The sequence below is a fragment of the Falco peregrinus genome, chromosome 1 (assembly GCF_023634155.1).
Source record: "Falco peregrinus isolate bFalPer1 chromosome 1, bFalPer1.pri, whole genome shotgun sequence".
NCBI lineage: Eukaryota > Metazoa > Chordata > Aves > Falconiformes > Falconidae > Falco > Falco peregrinus.
This window is the reverse complement of record NC_073721.1, coordinates 93677390-93694963: the sequence shown is the minus strand read 5'-3', so window position 1 is coordinate 93694963 and position 17574 is coordinate 93677390. Positions and strand designations below refer to the sequence as shown.

Sequence of the window (17574 nt, the reverse complement as noted above, 5' to 3'; positions counted from 1 at the left end):
GGTGGCAGAAATTAAGTTAATCCATAGGAGTGCGATGCACTCGTTTTCCAGCTGGAACACTATCAAATAAGCTATATATAGCCCCAACACCATAGCTCTTGAATTCTTTGTAGAAAAGAAGGTCAGACCTCGGTAGGCTCCTTGGTTTTAGTTTGGGTTGCCGTTACTGTTTGCACTGTGTAATACTGGCTGAAATCCCCAAACACTTGCAGCAGCTTGGACTGGGAACTTTTTTCTTAACTGCCTGCCCCGAATACTAGTATATAGTCATACTTCGGCTGCTCTTCTTCTGGAACTGATGTTAGAGCACTCAGAGTTGGGAGGTATTAGTTTTATTTCTCTCTGGCCAGGATGGAGAGTGAACCAAAGTCTCCTAAGTCTTGAGAAAATGGTTATGTGCTAGAAAATAGCATAGTAAAAGATGGACGCTACCATCAACACAACTTTAAGATTAAGCAGTATGCTTTTTTGCTAATTATCTCATATGTATCAAGTATCAATTATCTTGTACCTTTATCCACTAGGAACTGGTTCTAGGTTCTGGAGCTAGTGAAAGGAGGCAACTCTCCCCATTTACCTGGGCCTGGCTAAGTAACCCAAAGTTTGAAGAAAGGCAGAGGTTTAGAAACTTCAATAAACCCAGTACTCCTCACTGACCAGCTCTAACTAGCATTCCCGTTCAGGGGAACGCTACCCTCATTCATTGCCCTGGACAGGGTGTAATTCAGCCACCAAGATTTGTGTGTAATGCACAGGGTTCCATTCCAGAGATAAGTGTTTAAAAAACAGCAATCACTGAGCATATCTTGGTGGCATTCCAGAATTTCTTTTGATTTCGACCTTCATCCAAAATGCCATAGAACAAGTAATAAATAAAATATAATCTTGCAGAATGATGACCCTGGAATTTTAAGAAAGTAATGTAGGTTAGGTTGACCTTATGCTTATTTTTATCAAATTTCTTGTCTGATACATTGGTTCAAATTAACTGACTATCTTTGATCTCAACCAGTTTTTCCAGCTCCAGATAATTTCTCTGGTCTTAAACATTGCTGGATTTAGAGATATTCATATTATTGATATTGCTACCAGACATCTTAGTGATACTGCAGTGCTCTCTGGCACCTCTCCATCTTCCATGAGCTCCAAGTTTAAATCTCAACTTTGAATGTCAGGATGCTAGTTTCACTTAACTGAAGTTAAATTAAAAAACACCTGAAAATTACAAAGCATTAGCTAAAGATGAAAAGACTGGAATGACCTTAAGACTCCTTGCCCTGTAGCAGGTAGTGGACTGTGACAGAGGGTAGACTGAGGAAGAAGACTCTTGAGTGGGCAAGACAAATGCACACTTTACACATTTTTTTCAAAAAATAGTAGCTTTAGCCACTAAGAAGGCTCTGAATAACAAGCAAACAAAAATGTCATTACTAGACTTTGACTATATTTTATACAAGTTTTCCTTATGAAAAAACCTAAACTGTTATATAGAGAATAGAACATGATGTGGTAGATAATAGCCATATTTTTAACTGTCCTTAAAGAATGTTCATTGTTCCCACTGTGACAAAAAAAGCTATTTCCAAGTGAAAAGAAAATTAGTTTCTATAGAATAAATTTCAAAAGAGAAGACACCAGAAATATAACACTTTATTCCTGGCTGCTAAAGTACCACTTAAAAGTAGCAGCTCTAATTAAGTTTATTACTCTGTGATACAGGGTTACAGGGCTGAAAATACAACCCAAGTTTATGTCTATGATTAAGTCATTTAAAGTACTCTAAATTATGAATTACTTTTTTTTTTCCTTTTACTCTTCATATGGCTTTACCTGACAAGCCTCTTCTTTCACTGTCTTTTTCAACATCTGCAAATCTTCAATTAAAGGCCCATCTGTTTCCATTGCAACAGGACTGTTCAGCAAACTCGTGTCACTGTACGTTGGGTACTAATAAAACGCAAAGTGTTAAAATAATCATTCGTAGTAGTAATACCTAAATATTAAGCGTGTATTTGAGCATTTGAATGGTATGATTAATCATTTGAGCTTAGCTTCAAATACCTTATGCTTCCAGGCACCAATTAATACATTTAAAAATGGAACTCAAATTTCACTTGTAAGAAACGTCCTTTTGAAAAATACAGTCAGAATACATAAAATATGCTTTGATTATCTGAGACTGAATTTTAAAATATTCAGATTTTGCCAGTACTGAATGTCTACTATGGCACTCATTTATCTGAAACCTTATCAATACATTGTGTCATAATTTGTGAACAGTGTAGCAACTGAAACACAGTAATTTTACTTTCTGGTGTAATTTTGTGTTGCAAGAGAATATATACTGTTAAAAGGCCAAATATGGTTAATGTACATTTAGAGTATTTTAAAACCAAAATATTACACTTTTCTGTCTTGAGAAAGTAAAACAGCTATAAAAGTCTTTCAGAAATTAAAAAAAATGATCTTGTAAAAACAGCCGTGTAGTCTCTAAAGCTTACTGTACAGCAATCTCTATTTTGAATTCTATTTTAATTCAGATGAGGTGTACGTGGTCTTGAAATCAAAATTCATTTACAAATAAACACACACTTTTTCATCCATTTTTCCTTATAATTTAGTATCTGAGTGTACCAGTAACTTAATGCAGATGAGACAAAATAGAAAAAAGTGACAGAAAAGATCTAATGAATGTAATTATAATGATCCAAAATCTTAAAATGGATTTCTGTGTCATGCAGAGTCAGGAACAGCTTTGAACAACAAGAATTGTCAGTTATTAGACAAATTAAAAGTTAATAGAAATTCCAGGGGAAAAAAAAAACCCACCTTGAAAATCCATTATAAAGAGTGCTATAAGCATTTATATCCTTATATCAATTAAGTGAAGCACTCAGCGTTCAAATTATTTTAAATTGCTTCCAATTACTAGCTCTCTTCAAGCATACTATGCAGAACATACTGCATACACATTGTGTTAACCAGTTTCAGAGAACATAAGCAGTTACAAAAAATTACTTGGGAAGAAAAGGGTAAATTTACACTGTAGAACTGTTTTTTACTGCTACAACTCAATCCTCTTATTTAGCCAGCCACGCAATAGTTCACCACTTTGTGATAGCAAATGACCGTGTATATCAAGTGCTCTTCAAGCAAGGCTTTTTTTTGTATGGCTTATCTAATCAGAGGAATGTTTTGTCACTGAAAGTCCATTGCTGCTTGTATGAATGATTCTTTTTCAATTAAACTGACCTGTTGTCGATTGCCATTTTCTTTAACAAATTTTGAGTAGTTGACTAAATGTTCCCTAACAAATGCCACCAAAGAGAAAAAAAATTCCTCCTCCTTAGAAAAGATGACCCCATACTTTCTGTTTTAAAAGAGCACTGAGATCATAAAGTGTTCCACTTCTGTTTACAGAGTACCATTACTCCCTCTTCCAACACTTTAAACTCAGCTAGATGATGTTGGAAAGTTACAGTATAGAAAGTTTCTTGCTGCAGTATAGTAAAATTCTGGCTGCAAAGCAATTGAAACGCTTGGGGTTTTTTTTCCCCCGTAGCAGCAATCAGTATAATTGAGAGAAAGGAAAATGGGCAGCATTTGCCAAGCAAATTAAATAGGGGGTGGGAGCCCAAGCCAAACCATCCCCTCCTCCCATAATTTCAAAATACAATGAATAGTCTAAAGGACCTTTGTTTCTTTATCAAAATTTCAGTTACATCAAGTAATGCCTGACAGGATGTTTTCCTTTTTAGTAAGAACCTGAGGTGCAGGTTCACCGGAAGACTGGACCAATGCAAGTATGAGAATAAATGCAGCAGACAAGAACATACAAGATTACTTTAATCCATTTGACACAGAGGAAAACTAACCAGTCATAACTCAATAGTTTACAGAACGATCTCTTTTGTAATATATTGTTTGCAAAACAGCTTTTCAAGATAAACCAATTATGGCATCTCTGTATTTTCCGTAATTTTGCACAATAACTTTTCAAACCGCAATAGAGTATATCTCCTATTGTAAGAAAAGGAAAAAGTACTTCATATCATACTTTTCAGAAAACCTTCTTTTAAAAAATAATTACTTGCACAAGAGAAAGGTTACAAATTTTAAAAGTACTTTTATTGCATGTCTTTCATAATACAATTAGTGAAATTGCTTTATTTCCATGATCAGTCAGACCTGTTTTCCCCACTTACACTTAACAAAACTAAAGTATTTAAACAGGAACATGTTAATCTTTTCTAAATACCTGGGGATTTGATTTGGCTAGATTTTCTATTTTAACCCATGCTTCTTCCCGTTCCTTCGATTTTAGCTTCTCTCTGGAAAAAAAAACCAAACCCACCACTTAGAAGCAAAAATGGCAAAAGCAACTTGGTGAATCTTGCATCACAACTTGTATACTTTTTAAAAACATGAATATATTCTTCTGGTAAGAATTCAACAGAATAAATTATTTAGCTATGGCTTTCAGCCTACTGCCCAAAATATCACTTACTGTTGACAGGATAATTTGCATCATATCAATATCCCATGATCACAAAGCAACATTAAAAGGGAAAAAACCCATGTTTTCTCATGAAAGCAACAAACTAGCTGATACCAGTTTATCTTTAATACTGTACATTATTAAAAGGATTAAAATTAAAACAAAGAAGTCTTGATCTATGTTGAAAATGTGTTTGTGTTTTCACTTTACAATATTTGAATTCTATATTGAAATATAAGAAACTAGTATCTGACCATAGAAAAAGGGCAGAGATACTTAGATTCTTACTGCCTGTCCAATGGCTTTGGGTAAAGTTTAAAGTAAAGAGCCCAGAGACATTTTGAATTGGACACCAATGGGGAAGTACCAATAAACACACACTCATTCAAGGGAGTCACAAGCCAAGAGGGATTACACAGGATGGTTTGGTCTGGTTTGTTTTGGTTGGGGTTTTTTTCGGGGTTTCTTTGGGGGTTGTTTTTTTTTTTTTTAAATTTAAGTAGGAAAGGTTTGTTTCTTTATGTCTAATGTATACAAAATGTTAAAGTCGAGGGGTTTTCTCCTTCCTTTCTAACAGATAAATAACTTAATGTAGAGACTAGAGTGAACAGCTGTCTTTGAAAGGTGGTAGAATTTCAAAGGGCTTTGAGCTTAAAAGTGCTAAAAAAGCTGTCAGGCTTCACTGCAAAGAGCAGATGATTCAAATGTAAAAAAAAAAAGTTATATTCAAGCAATACACAATTTTCCTCCAACTCTCTATTAAATGAAGAACTCTAACCAGCCCCTTTTAAGTTCTTGTGTGGTGGTGGATTTTTTTTTTTGTTGTTTTCTTATTATGTCACTCAGCACCCTGCCTGCCTTAGTTCACACTCAAAATGCCGCTGCCCACCCCCCTAACCCCAAAATACAGAAGAAAAGGTTGCTTTCCCATTTAAAAGGGATTCTACTTATTTGCTATGAGGCAAAACAAATTTACATAGTCTTTTTTTAAAAAGCCAATGTTCACATTTTGTTATCTATGAACACACATATTTAAAATTCATTATACTACAAGATCATTTCTACTTAAACTATATTAAGGAACTTCAAAACTTGTACAAATTCATCTACATTAAGAATGTGTACTACTTCCAGTATGCTGGTTCAAAACAGGTGTGTAATTTGAACCACTACTTGAAGGAATCCCTGTTCACTTTGAAATTAAAACTAAATTCAGATCCAGGTTATTTTCAGTACCCACTTTCTAATTATGCTCGCCAGCCCGTAAAATGAGAGCCAAGTCATTAATACTTTTGACTTCTCAATCTCCCTTTAGTATATTTAGAATATGAATATTCAAAAAATTTTATTTATAAAAATATTTTAACACTATAAAATGATAGTATTATAAAAAATAGAGGAACAGAATATAAGTGACTATGATCTGCGTTTTTGGGAACAAACCAGAAAAATCTGGAATTCAGAAAAATTCCAAATCCCTGCTGTGTTCACCGGCCTATGCAAGAATATACTAAACTCAGCGGGATTCTTCCAACAAATGAAGTACAAATGCCCCTGTATTACAATCAAGTAACAACTTTATTTTTGGTAATTTTTAGAAAAACACGCATATGTGCTAACACATAATGCAATGCTGAAAAATACTGGGAAAGTTTTGGGAAGAACTAAGTGACAACATGAAAGAAAATAACACTGGGTAAACAAAGCATGCTAAAATAAACAGGATGTAAACTAAACTGTTTAGCGAATCTTTTATACTGGCCTCCACGATCAGCAGTGTCCCTCTGAAAAAAATTAATTTTTAGGAAGCTGGTGACCCTCTGTAGTATTAGGTCAAAAACTACATAAAGCATCCTATTCTTGAGATTTTACAGTTCATATATAACAAGAAGTTTCACCAATTTGATTTTGAGACTGCTGTACTATAATCCAATGGGCAACTTCCCACTAAAGACACAGTAGTTTTTCAGAGCTAAAGCACTCTGAACAAATTATTCAAGAACAGACAGACACACTGACATGAAAACTTACTTCAGTTTTTCTGCTTTAAATTGCTGTGTGCAGTCATCGAACAGTTTTTGGTTCATCTCCATGAAGAGTTTCAGAGCATTGTATATCAAGCCATGTATTGTCCTATAAGTAAAACTTCTGGTTGAAACTCAGAGTACTTTAAACTTTGAAATCTATTTTTTTCTGGTCAACAGTAGCCAATAGCCTACATAACTGGAAAATTACATCATTTCAGAATAAGTGGAAACAAAACTATTTAGTGGAAGTTTCAGTTTACCCTCAAAAGGGCTAATACAAGTACTAAAATTACCAAATTTGAATGCAGTTTTTTTATTCTATAGTACTACTTGTCACTTACACTTTTGATGTTTGAACTTCATTTTTAATGTGTATCAATACAGGACTAGTTTTGAAATTTAGTAGCTGACACTAACCAAACTAGGGTTACTAGAGAAAATGCAAGATGACATTGAAGATCTTGAGATAAGTACCTTACTGGCAACTGACAGATTCAGGAAAAAAAAAAAAAATAGTTAGTGATTAAAAGGAGCCTAGGAAAGACCATTCATTCTGAAAACTGCCACACAGCAACAACACTCACTTCAACACAATTATGCCAGGACTCTAGAAAAGTGTTAGAAAAGTGAAGTGGAAAGCATCAGAAAAGTTAAAGAAAAATTAATCTGCTTTATGAAGAACTTTTACAAAATAATTTACAGTTCCAGACTATAATCTATTGCTGATCATTAAATCCAATATGCAATCAGTTATACAATTACTTCGTATCGTACGTGTGAGTTACAAGTAAGAGTGCAGCTGTACTGGGTAGCATGACTTCTACTCAGAATAAAATGAATGCATGGCCTTGAAAGCCAGACAAAACCACCAACAGCAATCCACATTTACTATGTACAATTGCACCACTGAAACAGAATTTTATTACTGAGTACATTATTTGTTACTGTTTACACCCAGTGACAGTAACCAATCACTTTAACCTCCATTTCTTTTCCTGTGTTTAGTGGCAGATTGATTACTCATGCTTGGGCAACCCATCAGTCCTCAATTCATGGCCAGTGCTAGACTGTTGATACTTTCACTTTCCCAGCAGTTGCACAACTGCTCAAACAAAGAGGCACTTTACAATGGAACAGCCACAGAAAGGAGCTGACCAGGACTGTTTCCATGCATAAGTACTAAGTTATTGGGGGAAAAAAAAGTGAAAACAGTCAATGGAGAAAGAAGAGAAAACAATAAATGGGAGGAAAAACGGAAAGGAAAAAAATGACCTCATCTACAGCATATTCACTAGAATGTAGAAGAAAAGGAAATCAGCAAAGAGGTTAAAGATCAGAAATCAAAGTTAAGTCTTTAGAAGTATCTGAACTACGATAAATGCCAAATTTGCTTCATATTAATAAAAAATCATGGATTAGATGCACTAAAACACTGCTGCTTGTTTAATGAAAAAAGGAACAACTATCTCCTTCAATTCTTAGTATTTCCTACAAATTTTGACACTCCTTACCCAGCAACTTTAATGTCACAGAATAAACAGCTCAACAAATTGTTGTAACTAGCAATCAAAGATGTGAGCCACTTTTAAGCCTAAAACTAGACGTAAGTGAAGTAGCAGAATTTTATTTGTAGAAGCGTTTCTTACTTGTTCCAATGCGTCTTTGAATTCCGGTACAAGGATGGAAACATGATGGGTAAAATCTTTGCTGCATTATCACTAATTAAACTCATAATATATTCATTATTCCAGTAGTATAATGCTCGCTCTGCAACCTAAGATGACATGAAAAAAGAAAACACTTATTCAGAAAATCTCTTAAAGAGCAAATAATTGAAATGTTTGTCAAATACAGAATCATAGAATCACTTAGGTTGGAAAAGACCCTTACATCAAGTCCAACCATTACCCCAGCACTGTCAAGTCCATCACTAAACCATTTCCCTAAGCATTGTATCTACATGTCTTTTAAACATTTCCATGAACAGTGATTCCAGCACTTCCCTGGATAGCCTGTGTCAGTGCTTGACCACCCTTTCAGTGAAGAAATGTTTGCTGATATTCCATCTAAATTCCCCCTGACCCAACTTCACACTGTTTCCTCTTGTTCTATTGCTTGTTACTTGGGAGAAGGAACCAAACCTCACCTGTCTACTACCTCCTTCCACGTAGTTGCAGAGAGCAATAAGGTCCCCCCTGAGCCTCCTCCTCTCCAGGCTAAACACCCCCAGTTCCTCAGCTGCTCCTCACAGGACTTGTGCTCTGGGCCTTTCACCAGCCTCGTTGCCCTTCCCTGGACACGCTCCAGCACCTCTGTGTCCCTCTTGTACAGAGGGGCTCAAAACTGAACACAGTATTCAAGGTGTGGCCTCATCAGTAAGGTAAGAAAAGTTTCAGCTCTAGGTTTGGAATTTTTCTAGTGCAAATGGCAGTCATGGAGCTGACTGAGAGAGATATGGAAAAATTTTTCTTTGATAGGGACATGATTCAAACTGTAACCTATCAACGCTGAAATTCAAGCAAAACGTTCTCCCAAAGAAAAGAGTATTTGTAGAACTCTGTTACAATCAGTGAATGGAAACATTACGTACCAAAAGAGTTCAGGTACTTCTGAGAACAGGAAGCTTTTAAGCTTTTATGTTAAGCATAACGCTGAAGTCAATCACCCAATACGGATACATGTACAGCATTCTTAAAAGAAACAATAAAGCTAACATTTGGTTCCCTAACATTTGACACAGAATTGAGGACTTTTTTTTGTGCAACAAATACAATTCATCATGGTGAGTAATAGCATGTCTTTAACATTAACAAGTCTGCTTTATAAAAATCCTCGTATTAGCGTACATTCAGTAAGTACAGACCTGAAAGTGTGGACTGGACACGCATTTGGCTAGCTGTCTGAAAAGAGGCTCCATAACTTTTACAAATTCAGATGGTTCAATAACATCTAAAATTTCTTCTAGTTCATTTAAAAACATGACTTCTTTTGGACTGTGAGTCTTTGGCCAGTATTTCAGCAGTGCCATTACAACCTGTAGAGACAAAGTGAACATAATCTTCATGATAATTTGACTTTACTTTGCATTAAATTGTAAGTCATTAAGAACTCTGGTATTTTAAACAGAACACAAAACTCAGATTTCTTTTCCCATGTGACAGCAGTGATCAGATATGGTTCATTGTCACAGAAATAACTGCTAGTAGGTCTAAAAACACTTCTTCAGAAAACAAAGTCATACACGTAAAAGACATATTCAAAAATAACAATCAGAAGACTACAGAAAGTAACCTGACATCTAACTTAACATGATCAAAGTGCAAATTTCCTACTATACTATCTGCTACTTCAGTGGTCACAGCTTTCAATCTCTAATTTCTTGGAGGCATACTCCAAAGCTCAAGAAATTTTATATCATATTTAAAAAAGAAATTTGCTCTAAATACTCAAATTGACAGGTAACCAACTATTCTAAGCATGCTGCTCTTAAACAGTGAGTTTTATTTAATTGACTGTATTACTATTTTCACAGCCTTAACTTTATTCATGATTATCATTTACCTCGCTTGCTGAAGCAGTTTTTGCCTAGCAAACCATGAATGCTCGAAAGATGGGGGGGCAGAGGTGGGGTTGGGGGTGGGATCCATGAAAATCTCATCTACTGAATATATAAGTTGAAGAATTTAACTCTGAAAAGTGATACTAGTCTAGCAGTTAAATATATCCAGACATTATATTTATTAGTGGAGTTACCAATTATATCATAATTTATTCAAGAATCTTCAAAAATGCACAATGTTATATTGAAGGAGTAACAACTCTTGTGCTGTTAGCAATTCTGATTTAAGGAAAATGCGAGTAGACACAAATGTTTTTGTTATGAAAGGATGATGATTTTTTCCCCAAAGATGTCAGTTTTAAAACCACAGTGTAAGATTTTTTAAAAAAAAAAATATAAAAACTGTTTTCCATCTGTGGCAATTTGGTGCCAAACAGTATTCAAATAGGAAGACATTTTCCTTCATGACATTTAAAACATGTTAAATACTTAAAAATTACTACCATAGCATTCAATCTTAAATGTAGGTATTTTTGATGAGAAATGAATACAACCTTGAACATATAAATTTATAAATGCTTTTTTTCATCATTAAAGATTCAAAAGCCACATAAAAACCAAAAATATGACAGCGTCTGTCTAATCTTAGATTAAGAACTGGAGAAAAAACAAAACAAAAAACCAACGACAAAACAGTACAGACTCCCTGAAAAAACTCTTTAAGATAAAAGTTTGTATTTGTCTTTTTGTGTAGTTTAAGTTAAAACAGACCACTAGCCTTTCTCTCAGAGAATAATTTTTCTCTCTCATATATGAAAAAAAGCAGTCTTTTTGTTTTCTATAAAAATGTCCTCCATTTCAGAAGTCCAGCTTTTTATCTTTAAAAAGTATATGCAATATTTAATATTGCATGTTGACAAGACAATGCAGTAAGAAATCAGTGCATCTTTCATGTATGTATTATTTAATCATGAAAGACGACACTGTGTCCTCAATGAAGCCTTGGGAGATTTACACAGATTTTTTTAATAAGATGTCAGAAAGTCTCATATGACAATTATAAGGGGAAACAAAGCATTTTATTTTGCAATGACCAGAATTTTTGAAGGGGAACATAGTACTTCAGTGATGCATGTGCTAAGTTTTTAAAGAATGTTGTAATCATGTACTAATTTGGGATCAAAAAGGGAAGCAGAGCTGGATGCATATTAGTTCAGATTTGTACTAGGAAATATGTGACATAGCTGATGTCTGAAAGAAAGCTAAGATTTCAAGATCTCATATAGCACAAATGACAGAACGTCTGAGATTTGATATTTTAACAAGTATTAAAAGCTCCAAGTGGAAGAGAGTTCTTGCTCAGCTGCATACTTACTTTCTTTCCATTTCCAAGAATTCCAGTTTCCATTTTACAACACAAACAGTTATAATCTAATAATGTGCACTTTTGTTAGTAGCAATTTACTTAGTGATTAAACATATTAGTTTTTACCTACTTAATATTGGGTGTAATGAGGCAAACCGCTATATACTATTGAGGATAATTAAAAGCATTCATCTGTACAATTATGTGCAGCCAGATCAAGGTCTGGTTTTGTCTGTGGTCCAAACTTGGTAGACAAGAACAGGATCTGACTCAAAAGCCTTGCATCAGTAGGTAGCTCTGTCTGCCAGAAATCTGTGTTCCATCATAAGATCAGTCTCTGAACAGAGCACAGTTCAGGCAAGCTAATTTCTGACTAAACTGCTTCTGGATCAACCATCTCATATCCAGTCAGGCAGAACAAAATAAGCAGAATAAGCTCTGGTCTGTCTGTAAGAGGTATATTCTTAACGTTTTAATTAATTTTGGACATTCCAAAAACTCTTGGATAAACTGAATTTGATACATCAAAATGGTTAAACATTTGACTCTTCCTAACAATTATATATAAATACTTTGTTCCCAAAACCTCCTTAAACAGTCTACAGATGAAAGGGATATTAATATTCCAAAACACATAATAATAACACAATAAACTTACTGGTTCTGTAAGCGTGCTGTCCTTTTCTAAAAACTGAACTACACAGTATGCCAGCTACAGTAAAAGAAAAAGATTTTTATTAATGCTCACTGTGAAACTGAACACACTTTGAAATCACTAGCACAAGTGGAGAACATTACTTAATTCAAATAAAAACACAACAGTTTTTCTGTGATTGTACAAAAATTATATGGCAGACAATTTAAAACAACAAAAGGGTAAATACGCTTTACCAATTTTTTCCAACCTTTGCAAGTCTGTCCCCACCTTTTTCTGGGTTATAATATAGACAAACACATAATTTGATGTTTTATTTTTAGACCTAGTACTTTGCATTTCAGCATACTTCATCTTTTCAAATACAGAATTAAAAATAATTTTAACATCATTATAAACAAATCATATTAACATCATATAAACAAAAAATAAACATTAACATTTTGGTGTCCCATGCTGATTTAATAAGTATTTTCTGTTTCATAACCTAAGTTAGTTATGAATGCATCCAACAGTTTTAAGTCTTAGGATTTTCTATATATGAGAACTCAGGATACCTAAGCGCATCCGTGCAAAGCTGACGCAAGCCGAGGCTGAATTACGGTATTTACCATTTCTGAGAATGAGACAGTCTGTCTAAAACATGAACTATTACATTCCCTCCACTCGACAGGCCCATAGTCCTAAAGTGGGAGGATCACTGCACACCTCATGACCTGTTTAACTATTTTTCCGATGTCTCTCCATTTAGGGAAGTTCAGCTGATGAGCCCAATTCCTCTCTTGTTTTTGATGATTGCTACCAAAAATGTCCCCAGGTAATCTGAGGAATGTACACAGACTTACACCTAGTGTTCTTCACTGTTCTAAAGCAAATTTGAATTGAATATAGAAACTAGCTTTCTTCATGTATATCTAGATTTGGCAGCAAATCCTTCTGAATATCTGCCACTGCTTCAATCTGAATTGTTGTGGTTTTACTCTGCTGTTTCACACACTAAGTTCACTTGAAGTGCTTTCCTATTTTATTCAGCAGGACATGAGAGGCATCCCTATGTCACGATCTTCTTTTTACTGATAGTAATGAGGAATGTAAATCACCTAAAGGTTTTGGAGAATTAGTTTGTGAATTAAGGAAATAGAGCAACCTGTCTCAGGTAGGTAGGAAGAAAAGGTGGCAATCAAAAGGTGGCAATCACAGATGTCTGCACTAATTGAGATTATAAGAAAGGTCTGATTAGCCACAATCTGATTATGTTTATAACATTAGAAAAAAAAATAAATCTTCTGAAATGGGAGCAACTCTAGCCTACAGCTTCAACAGGAACTGTTATGAGTCCCAGCAGGCAAGATCCAAATCAAATGCTTATAAGCATCTGTCCTCATTTCAGGTGGGATAGAGCTGATATTCTTCCTAGTAGCTGGTACAGTGGTAGAGAACTGTAATTATACAAATGGTGCTCTTAACACAAGTTGTTATTATTTGAAGAAATGCTACTGAAAATCTGGGAGTACTTGAACTTACGTAGAAAAACTTACAAATTAAAAAGCAAAGCTGTGTAACAACCTCAGAGAAAATTTCAGCACATCACAATAATACTGTATTTTCTCCAATATTGCATTATTTCCCACTCCTCTAGGAATTCTGAATGCAACTAAAGTCAGCAGAGAAAAGATACAGCTGGTTTAAAAGTACCATACTCTAAAAAAGATCTACTGAATTGAATAATGATGTCCTAGTAAATGCTCAATTCCTTTCAAAACATCAACAGTTTTAAGAAACTGAATTCAGCTGATATTCTCCATGTAGTTTAGAAAAACTGTTTATAGACAACATTCATTAAGACCATAATTTTCTGCAATTTTTGTGTATCTAAACATTACAGACAAGAACAAGATAAACAAAAAATGCTTTGTGCGGATAAATATCATGAAGTCTCACATTAACAAACTACTTCACATGTTTCATCTATAAACAATACAGAGTGCTTTAAAAAAATATTTATTTATGCACACACACATTTATTTTCAAATTATTTTTCCCCCCTCAACAAATGAAGCATTATACGCACATATATTAAGCAGTTTCCCCAATGTCAGTTAGCAGGGGAAATGAAGCTTATAACAGAACCCACATCGGAGCAACCAGAGTCCCTTTGACCTCTCAAGACAAACTTCCTTTAACACTAGTATGAAAAGTACCAAACAAAACCTACCTGTGGATGGTAGACACTGAGTGATTTCACTTTGTGCAATGGTAACAAAACCTTCAATAGGAATATTTTGTGCTCTTCTTTTAATGGTAAGGCAAATCCATTAATTATGCTGCCATGGAAAGATTTAAAAAGAAAAACCCGTAATTATACAAAATCTGCACAACTGTATAGGATATACCAAAATCTTTATTTTCAGCACTGTTTTTTTCCCCAATCTCCTGGAGAACATGATTCAACACAAAAATTTACAAATTAAGGATGCACCAGAGACTATTTAATTTTTGATCCAGTTCTCTAAAGATTAAAAATTAACAAAATAGTCAAATCAACCTCAGCCCATCCCTCACCCAAATCTTTCGCTGGTCCTAAGTTCTTCTTTCAAGCAACATATATGACTATACCGACACTTCGGATTCCATTCACTATGAACTATTCACTGTCCTCAGAGCTTTTAATACATGCTTCTCCCAGTTTCTTCATGGTATTAAAGAACGAACCAAAGACTGGATGTGGAAGAGAGAAATCCAGCACAGCAGACAAGTGAAAACATGCCTTTTACTACAATGTTACTATTTCTGCAAGACCCTAGCATGTAACAAAACAGCACTCCAGCACATGACATCCCAGTTACAGGTGAGTGCACATGTGGCTCAGTACTGGGTCAACAGCACCTTTACCTAAGAACACACTACTAGAACAGCAGTTTGCATTCCCTCACTTTGCTAGCATTAACATCAGTTAAAACTTCCAGAACCCAACTGCCTACTTACTATTTTAAATCCTGTTTTATTTATTCTAATGTTTTTCTCTTCACCCACAAGAACAGAAGGTACCCAGGCAAAAGGAACCTAACAAACCTACCTTAAAAAACCCCATACACATTAAAAAGTTCAAAGTTTCATATATTTCAGAGCTCAGAAATCAGATGATGACCCAGAATTTAAGCTTACTAAATAACACTTGTTCACCCTTGCTAAAATATGCTTAAAATAATTTCTATTAGTAATGACTGTAGAAGTATTTTGAGGATATGAGGCTATTCCTCGTTAAGTCTTTCGGTGCATAATATCAAATCCCCATTTCTACATTAACATTTCTATAGTGTTCTTTCCACAACTTCCACATGCTCAACAGATATCTTTTAATTTCATTCAAAAAACCCAAAAAGTTTCTCCAAGATGTTTTAAGGGTTAAGCACAAAAAGGAGCAGAATTATAGGGCAAGTTTGGCCTTGATTGAGTGGGAAAAAATTCTGCAATCCTGTCAAGAGATGTTTGTCAGAAAAAAAACGTAACCTCATTAGTAGTTCCTACTGTAAGTGTTCATATGTACAGTGCTGTACAGCATTTAGAAAAGGAAAAGAATGAAATCCAGTACTTTAGCAGGAAATTCCATTCCTCTTTACTTCTGACAAGTCAAAATCCAGGAACCCAACTGAAAACTGTTACTCCTAAGAAGCTCTCTGTCAACAGCATGCCGTGTGAAACTCCTTAATGGACTGGAAGAACAACCAATACAGAACAGTTACAGTTTGGAAGCCTCATTTAGCTACTGGAAATTTTGATTTGGAAGCCTGAGGGAAAAAAAACCCAAACTTATCTTTTATATTTGTACACTTAAAGCTAATCTAAGAAAACCAAGAATGAAAGAGCCGGTGACTTTAAGTAACAGTTTTGTAGATTTAGCTTGGTATTCTAGTATCTAAGCTTTATGCAGTCTTCAGTATATCTTGATGAGTATTGCTTGATTATAGTATGTTGAAGTTATAATGGATATGTAACTCCTTTCATAATTGAACATTTCATTGAAAATTAAAGAACTGTTCTGGACAGACACGTAGATCTAGAAAATTTTAAAACATTTTTCCAGTTTCAACACTATTCCGGGCTGAATTAGGAACAGTGTTGTCAGTAGGTTGAGGGAGGCGATGCTTCACCTCTGCTCAGCCCTGGTGAGACACATGTGGAGTGCTGGGTCCAGTTCTGGGCTCCCCAGGACAAGAAGGATGTGGACACACTGGAGGGAGTCCAGCAAAGTGCCAGGAAGATAAAGAAAGGGCTGGAGCATCTGACGTACAAAGAAAGGCTGAGAAAGCTGTTTAGCCTGGAGAAGGTTCAGGGGGATCTTACCCATGTGGACAAATACCTGAAGAACTGGCATGAAGAAGAGAGTCAGACTCTTCTCAGTGGTGCCCAGTCAAAGGGCAAGAAGCAACGGGCACAAATTGCAACACAGGAAACTTCATTCAAACATAAGAAAAAAACCCTTCTATTGTGAGTGTGGTCAATGTGGAAACTCGTTGCCCAGAGACATTGTGGGGTCTCCATCCTTGGAGATATCCAAAGCCTGACCACAGACAAGCCTAAGCAACCTGCTCTCACTGACCTGGTATTTTTACGTGCAAAGATATGGAAACACCATAAAGTAAACCTAACTTAGCTTTTAAAGTGTATTAATGTATAAAAATCCCAAAGCTTGCACATGGATTAGAGAAATCAGAATATAAAAAGACTACTCTAGTTTTAATGAGGCTACCAGCTTTAAATTGTAAAATTTTAGTTTCAAAGGCTTTCAGATGCATCACTGAAGTTTGCAAAATAATGGGATTAACAAAAGGTTTCTGAAGTTTCATAACCTGTGCTTCCTTTCTTTATACTTGCTATGCATTTCGTGATGTTAGAAGAATTTTTTAATAAACTTAAAACTTCAACTCATGTTATCTGTACTTACTTTTTAACTGATATGAAATACGAGAACCCTAAGGTAGAAAATAAGACTTTAAAAATAAGAATTAAAAAATTGGCACATCCCAAAATCCTGCCACAAGGTTCAAGTTTTCACTGTGTTTCTACAATCTTAAACAAAACTTACTCTCTTCATTACAGCTTTGACATGACACGGAGTTATTTTAATCACGTTTCAAAGCAATCTGTAATCCCCAACTCTATTTTTTTAAGTGTACTCTGAAGACTAAGCAAGTTTAATTAAACAAAACCTATAGCTTACCTTCCCAGTATTTCCAGTAATTCTGCTATGCCATTGTGATGTTCTGTTTCATAAATAAACCTAAATAAAAAGTGTTACTCAGTTACTGCTGAAGAGAGGTACAAATCTAACACCAAGATCCCCATATAACATTACAGGTAGCCTTGACCTCCCAGGTTTTGGTCACTCAGTAAAAAGAAAACAATACATAGTGGAAAAGAAATGTTGTAGAAACATAAATCAATAGCACATCAAGTTGCTTTCAACCT

General features: G+C 34.9%; 1 protein-coding gene across 4 annotated transcripts in view; it reads right to left on the bottom strand.

Annotated features, from left to right (window-relative positions):
* Positions 1–17574, bottom strand: part of PPP2R5C (protein phosphatase 2 regulatory subunit B'gamma) — an 88976-nt gene that overhangs the window by 4355 nt on the left and 67047 nt on the right. For all 4 annotated transcript variants that reach the window (XM_055796397.1, XM_027794714.2, XM_055796411.1 and 1 more), the window contains 8 exons: positions 17327–17386; positions 14321–14429; positions 12109–12162; positions 9389–9559; positions 8172–8299; positions 6530–6631; positions 4259–4331; positions 1831–1947 (listed from right to left, as the gene is read on the bottom strand). In XM_055796397.1, the coding sequence (XP_055652372.1) occupies positions 1831–1947; positions 4259–4331; positions 6530–6631; positions 8172–8299; positions 9389–9559; positions 12109–12162; positions 14321–14429; positions 17327–17386 (814 nt within the window). The remainder of the gene's footprint in view (positions 1–1830; positions 1948–4258; positions 4332–6529; positions 6632–8171; positions 8300–9388; positions 9560–12108; positions 12163–14320; positions 14430–17326; positions 17387–17574) is intronic.